The sequence below is a fragment of the Camelina sativa genome, chromosome 9 (genome assembly GCF_000633955.1).
Source record: "Camelina sativa cultivar DH55 chromosome 9, Cs, whole genome shotgun sequence".
Taxonomy (NCBI): Eukaryota; Viridiplantae; Streptophyta; class Magnoliopsida; order Brassicales; family Brassicaceae; genus Camelina; species Camelina sativa.
This window is the reverse complement of record NC_025693.1, coordinates 20,773,689-20,781,246: the sequence shown is the minus strand read 5'-3', so window position 1 is coordinate 20,781,246 and position 7,558 is coordinate 20,773,689. Positions and strand designations below refer to the sequence as shown.

General features: G+C 32.5%; 1 protein-coding gene and 1 long non-coding RNA gene across 6 annotated transcripts; both read right to left on the bottom strand.

The window, feature by feature from the left end:
* On the bottom strand, positions 2,121-4,203 carry LOC104711569. 5 transcript variants are annotated; one of them, XR_755335.2, is made up of 7 exons: positions 3,629-4,203; positions 3,370-3,407; positions 3,234-3,278; positions 2,999-3,094; positions 2,851-2,878; positions 2,662-2,739; positions 2,121-2,492 (listed from the first exon to the last, which is right to left on the bottom strand). It is a non-coding gene; the product is annotated as an uncharacterized LOC104711569 (long non-coding RNA). The 5 variants fall into 5 exon arrangements; XR_755337.2 differs by having other exon boundaries at positions 2,662-2,878; positions 2,999-3,151; XR_755334.2 differs by having other exon boundaries at positions 2,662-2,878.
* On the bottom strand, positions 5,580-6,332 carry LOC104715503 (pentatricopeptide repeat-containing protein At2g20710, mitochondrial-like). The gene has a single exon (XM_010432904.1). It carries the CDS (start codon positions 6,330-6,332, stop codon positions 5,580-5,582), a length of 753 nt encoding a protein of 250 aa, XP_010431206.1.

Here is a 7,558-nt window from a genome sequence, read left to right as displayed (position 1 = left end):
TAATAATTTTAATATTCAATTGTTGGAGAAATACTTTTAGAAAAATAAAATTCTAAATTCGAATAATAATTAGTTAATTATTTGCAATAATATCTTGTGATAAAAAGCTCACTTTATGAATTTATTATGCGTGTGGATTTGAGCAGGCACAAAATTAGTAATTTTTCGCGCTTCCCTAACAATACTTTTTGTGACATCGAGTGACGTTTTAATACTTATTAGGAATCTGACAGAACAAAAGACCCAGATATTATTGCAAATAATATCTTGTGATAAAAATCTCACTTTATGAATTTATTATGCATGTGGATTTGAGCAGGCACAGAATTAGTGATTTTTTGCGCTAATATTGAGAGACGTTTTAATACTTATTAGGAATCTGACAGAACAAAAGACCCAGGAAAGAAGATTACATTTTCATATTATTGAGAAGACCCTAAACGATAACTCAGCCATAACTTTACCATAACTCAGCCAACCCTCAAATTAGAATGACTAAATAACCGACCAAACCGAACCGAACCGGAAACTATTTTCCATTATTTTTGGTTAGTTACGGTTATATTCGGCTTGCTATCGGTTATAGAAAGTTAATCGACCTAATTTGGGTAACATTTGGATTATTTATGGTTATATATTCATTTAACCGACACATAACCGGAAATAACCGAAAAATAATTTCAAATTTTTTAAATTTTAAAATGGTTATCATATTAGTATATCCAAATTACCACCTTAAACCAAACACAATATAACCAAAACCAAATTGTTATATTAAAACCCATAATGTTGGAAATATGAACCCTACACCTCAAACCCTAACCCTAACCCTAACCCTAACCCCTAAATGTCATGTTTTGAATGTTTTACACATTTTGATCAGACTGTGTAAAAATCAATCTTTGTCTATAATTATTACTTTTTATTGCTTATAATGATTGTAATATTCATTTTTTCATTCTATATTTTAATTTTGAGTTATAATAATTCTAATTTACAAATATTTCATAAGTCAGCCGTTTATGTCGATAACTCAGCCATATAAGTCAAATGTTTGAGATATACTTTTATTAAAAAAAATTAAAAAAATTCAAATTCAAATTTTGAATTCCTTTTAAATAAAAAATCGCTAAAATCTCATTTATTACGTGTGTGGTTCTTAACAATAAACATAATTATTGTTTGTGTCTCCCCAACAACACTTTTTGTATCTTCGAGAATGTATATAATAAATTAATATATCCGTTGAATAACTCAGCCATAACTTTACCATAACTCAGCCTACCCTCAAATTAGAATGACTAAATAACCGACCAAACCGAACTGAACCGGAAACTATTTTTTCCATTATTTTCGGTTAATTACGGTTATATTCGGCTTGCTATCGGTTATATTAAGTTAATCGACCTAATTTAGATAACATTTGGATTATTTATGGTTATATATTCATCTAACCGACCCATAACCGAAAATAACCGAAAAGTAATTTCAAAAATTTTTAAATTTTCAAATGGTTATCATATTAGTATATCCAAATTACCACCTTAAACCAAACACAATATAACCAAAACCAAACTGTTATATTAAAACCCATAATGTTGGAAATATGAACCCTACACCTCAAACCCTAACCCTAACCCTAACCCCTAAATGTCATGTTTTGAATGTTTTACACATTTTGATCAGACTGTGTAAAAATCAATTTTTGTCTATAATTATAACTTTTTATTGCTTATAATGATTGTAATATTCATTTTTATTCTATATTTTAATTTTGAGTTATAATAATTCGAATTTACAAATATTTCATAAGTCAGCCATTTATGTCGGTAACTCAGCCATATCAGTCAAATGTTTGAAAAATACTTTTATTTCTTTTGTTCGTAATTCGAATTCAATTTTTTTAATTAATTTGAATAATATATTGTGAGAAAACCTAACTTTATGTATTTATTACTTGTGGATCTAAGCAGACACAAAATTAGTGATTTATCGATTAAATAATTTATTAGAAATTTGACAGAACGAAAGACCCAGGAAAAAGAAAGAAAAATACATACTAATATCTCATAACTCCGTAATTCATAACTCAGCCGTGTGAAGTATATAACTCAGTCGTAACTTAAATGTAAATCAGCCATAACTTTGAAAAGATAAAAACTTGGAACAATGGGATATGGTTTTAGTTCATATATCTATAGAACAATGGGATAATAAGTAACACACAGGGTAATTGCTAATTACAACACAGCTTCAATATATAGTCCATCATGAACCGAACAATCAAAGATCAGGAATCAGACTAATTCATCAGCCTACTTTTACCGGATTTGCTGGCCATATGACTGTTTAATGGCGTCAAGTAGAATCTTGGAACTCCTACTTTCTTCTTGAAAGTAACTCTTCTCCTTGGCCTTCTTGAAGTCCTCGTCAAGTCTCCAGCTTTAGTACAACCATTCTTACTCAAGACTTGTCTTCTTGTGTTCCTCACTCTTGAATTTTCCCAACAAAGAGACTTAACAAGTCAAAAATTAGAAGATACATAAACCGAAAGCTAACCTCTTTATAAAGAAGATCTCAAATACTCTTTACCAAGAAAAAAATCATCAACAGAATCAGTTTCAGCCTGCAACAAACTAACACTTCAATGTTAATACTAACCTCTTTGGTTGGTCCCAAAATACATTCATACGTGTGAACCTTTGACATCACACATTTGCGGTCAAATATAGAGTTAAACTGTGACAACACCAAGATTTGCAGTCAAAGTAATTTATATAAACAAATAAATCATAATTAATTATATTGAAAACTATAAAGTAAAGTGAGTAACAGAGAGTACAAACACACCGCATACTTGTATCTTGCTCAGACTCAACTACAAAAACACATGAAAAACAAAGAAGCATTAATAGTCTATAGCAAAGTGATATGTCAAGAGTCTCTATGTTTATGTTAAAACTAATAAAGATTTCTTGACTGAGAAATTGTTGCTTACATGATAATACTGCTAACAAAATGACACATGTGAGAGTTCTTAGAAAAATAAAACAGATTTCAAGGGGTTTTGATCAACCGATAATCCTCACCGCTGCTGCACAACAAAAACGCAGTGTCATGTCATATAAGCCACACAAAGTTTAACAAGGACCTGTTAAGAAGCAATCGAGGAACTGTAATGGAGGTTACTTAAATACTATTAGGGTAAATGGTTAGTAACAAATCATACTCACAGCTTGTTCATGAACTGTAATGGATGTTAAATAACTACTCAGCTCCTGCAAATTAAACCATCAGCCAGAATCATGTGTTAGTCTTCACACATAAAAAACAAAAGGGATCAGTTCTAAATCACGGATAATCCAGCACCAGAGAGAGATGCCTCAGTCAAATCTCTTGGGATTTTCCTGAAGAACAAAAAAAAACAAAAGGGATCAGTTCTAACTCAAGACAACAACACAAGTATACAATTCTTAAGACAAGAACCAAAACACTGTTTCCCTATTCAAAATTCAAGATAAAAAAATGATGGTTGAAACCATGGTTGTGGCAGAGACAGATCTCGACAATAGGATCCCACTAAGCCAAATCTTCAACAAAACAGATATTTCATCATAAAATTTTGTACCTCCATCGCAAAGCCACAAAACGCCGCCGTCGTAATTATCCTCCATTACATGGTCACCCACCGACCTCTCGAGTTTCCTCCACTTCCCCTGAGTCTGAAGGGTAACCGTCGAGCAAAGCAGATCAAAATCCAACACAGAGATTCCTTCAAGTTCTGTTAGCTTCTCCCTCTCTTCAACCTCTCCTCCGCCGCCACCGCCGTCGTGTCTAATGTCGGCGATTACTCCTCCTCATTTATCCAAATCCGCCATAGATATGAAAAGAGAGAGATTTATATAGGGTTTTCTAAGAGGAAGACTTACTAAGAAACAAGACAAGCAGAGATATAGATCTAGGGTTTTCAGGAGCAGAGGTCTCGATTTGGTTTTGCAGACTAAAGTTTTTTTTTCCGACCATGACTAGACCAAGTCGAATATGGGTTTCTCGCACTTGTTGGTGTAGACCCAGATCTGAATCAGACAACATCTTCTATTAAATCTCTCTCTCTCTTTTTTGGGCTGGAACAAGATGAGTGGGGAATGTCGGGAGTGGAGAGATATAGAAATTAGGTTAATAGTGAGTTTTGTGTTTTTTCTTTTAGATGTGGGAGATAAAAAGAAAAAACAATTGTTAGATTCTGAAAAAAATTGTTTAGTGATATGGAAAATCGAAAATGATGTGTATTTTAATTTGCTGATGTGTATTTTTATTTTATTTTTTTATTCAAAATCGAAAAACAAAATCCAAGGGGTAAATTGTAATTACCTCTAAGGCACTAAACATTTGAGTAATTTTCAAAAGATTTATAGATATGAGTAATAAACCAACTTTTGGATAACATTTGAGTAATTCTTTCATTTTTTTAACCTAACAATTTATTCTGTTCTTCTTATTAAATAAAGAAGCAACGTGTTGCATCCTTTTTAAGTCGACAAAGCCAAAAAAAAAAAAAAAGCAACCGATCGTCGTTTTGGTGTGTTTTCAATTTCTCTGTTTCACGCCTTCACTACAACAGATTCTTCAAAACCAAGTAAGTTAATTAGATGCAAAACTAGATTTTATTTTATAATCAAATTATTATTCTTTTAAAGTTATATTTAGAAATAAAAATTCCAATATATGATTTTATTTTATGTTGACAATTATTTTTGTAATTCCTTTCACACAAAACAATGAATACTTTAAAAATCTACTATGTAAGAAAAGAACCATCTACACCTAGCAATGAACCACCATCTACACGTCGCAGTGAACCACCATCTCCACTTTGTAGTGAATCAGATGATATTGATTTACTTTGGGATCTTGTTGATAAAAAAATAATAGCAGATTATCATCCGAATCAAAGAGATGAGGTAGTTCAAAAATACTTGATTCGAGGTCCTTGTCAACCTCGTGGACATACTTTTAAACAAATATTGATAGGAAAAACATTGAGGTGGTTTATCCCAGCTTGGTTTGATCAATACAAAAATTGGTAAGAGTACAATATGAAAAAAAAAGCTTGTGTTGTTACTTATCACAGATAAATTCTGTAGGTGGAATAATTTCAAGAGTTTTTCAGAACATGTGGAAGGTGTTGATAGTTTTCACAACAGTGCAATTATGAAGTGTGAAAACTTGATGAAACAAGGTCAGTCTATTGAGCATGCATGCTAAACAAGATGATATTACAAAAAAATAAGGGTTGAATGCTTCTGTTGATGCTTCAAGATACTTATTGTAACAAGGGTTAGCTTTTCGTGGTCACGATGAATTGAAAAAATCTGCTAATAGAGGAAACTTTGTGGAACTCTTGAAGTACACTGCTGATCAGAATGAAGTTGTGAGTCAAGTTATTTTAGATAATGCTCCTGGAAATAATCAGATGAAATCTCCTAAGATCCAGAAAGATATTGAAGATATTCTTTTTGGTATATGTTTCTAGTACGTAGAGTGCTTAGTTAATGCTAATCTGTTATCATCACTCTTGTTCAAACTTCACCAACATATCCTCCTCCTCTCATCGCCTCCACCATTTTCCTACCCAACTGATCTTTATCCATGATAGGCTTGATAGCATCTTGCGGCTCACGCTTCCCCAATAATCTTAAAACATCAACTGCACTCTCAATGTCTGTCCGACCCTCCACATATTGAACACATGCGTATGCAGACAAAGCAAGATTCTTATTTGGATCCCATCCGTTTTGCCTCACTTCCATCCCCGTTTTCTTCCTCTCCTCCTCTTCCTTATGATCTTCAAGCATGTCGTTCACTTTTGACTTGGTGTCTTGTATCGCGAGTTTTCTGTAGTGATCAAATTCCAGAATATCTTTTGTCTTGATTTCCAAAATACGATGATGCTCCCCGGAATACCACTCTTCAAGAACCTCGTGAACCCCTTCGATATCATCGTTAAACCAAAAGACCTCAATCCTGCGACTATATTGACCGATTGTATCAAGCACTTTCCTATCCTTAGCTAAGTTCCACAAACGGCGAAGGTCTTCCTTTTCTCCTATACGCCTATAAATTAACATGAGATACCAATAGACTTCTGGTCCGAGGATGTCGTAATACTCATCATTAACCAATAATGGCTCTGACTTACGCAACATGGCTAAACCAAACCCCTTTGGTCTTTTCTCCTCCAACTTGTTCAAAAACTTTTCCATTCTACTTACGTTATATGCATATATGTAAGAAGCTAACATCTTGTAAATCGGTATTCCTTCACGTTCCATCTTTTCGCCGTCCCTCTCTTCTGATTTATAAATGCTTCTGAGTTCAAAAAGCAGAGTCGTATCTTTATGTGTAATCGATTTGTTAATACTTCTTAATACAATTCGAAATCCCGATCATAGCAAACCTTTGACCAAGTTCTGAAATTTTCCAGGTCGAAGCACCGTCGGTGACCATGTGATCCTAACCAAAACCAATAAAGACTCCATCTCTGCTCTCAGTAACTTGTAATGCAAGCAAGGGCTCTCAGACGAAATAGTGAGGTGTGACTTGTGAGTGATGAAATGGGTTTCCGGGTTAGGTTTGGGGAAGAGAAGACTTTTGTTAAAATCATTATTAAGAGAAGTAAGTTGAAAACGTATATTAATTTTTTTTTTTTTTTTTTGACACCAATTATTATTGTACTGTTCCTTTTAAATTTTCTTACAGAAACCATGTGAGCATTAATTGGTCATGCAATAATTTAAAGCGATTTCACGTTTTCACTTATTTATTTTACAATTAAACCTTATATATTAAATTATTGAAAAAGTCTTTTTCTCTCTTCAAAAGAGAACCCACAAGCTTAAGTGAAAAAAATAGAAACCTCCTGTTCTCGTAAATTTCACTTGGTACATATATTATCCTTAAGAGATATGTCTAATACTAAATTCAACAAATCAATTTTTAAAAACCTAAAATCATTCAATTCTGATGAAAAGATCGGTTAATTGTCGATATTTGACATCATCATCACAAGGAGATTTGAACAATCCATAACATAAATAATAATTTATCCATAACCAACCCCAACCGACACTCCATTACTAAAAACAAACCTCGATATATAATTTAAGTTATTAGTCTTGTTTAATTTATTAAATAACAAAAAGTATAAAAGATTAAAATATCTATCTGTTTTACAATTAGAATGTGTTGTTTTGGGATGCTACCAATTTGTAATACATATACGGTGAAATTTAAAATTTATACTGTCTTCTTTTTATGTGGCTTGTATTTGTCTTTGCTTTGCAGATGAAACGACAAGTGATTTTATTCCTTTTTCTTGCTGGTTTCTCCCAACATCAGAAGTTGTTTTACTTTTGTTGTTGTATTTCCTTTCAACAATAGACCAGTAATGTTAAAACTCCAATCAATGACTTTATCCCTTGCAAATCTTGGAGAGACTTTAATCTCAGTTTTAAGTTTTGGTTTACATCATCAGTAATTATCTGTTAAAATAACAAAG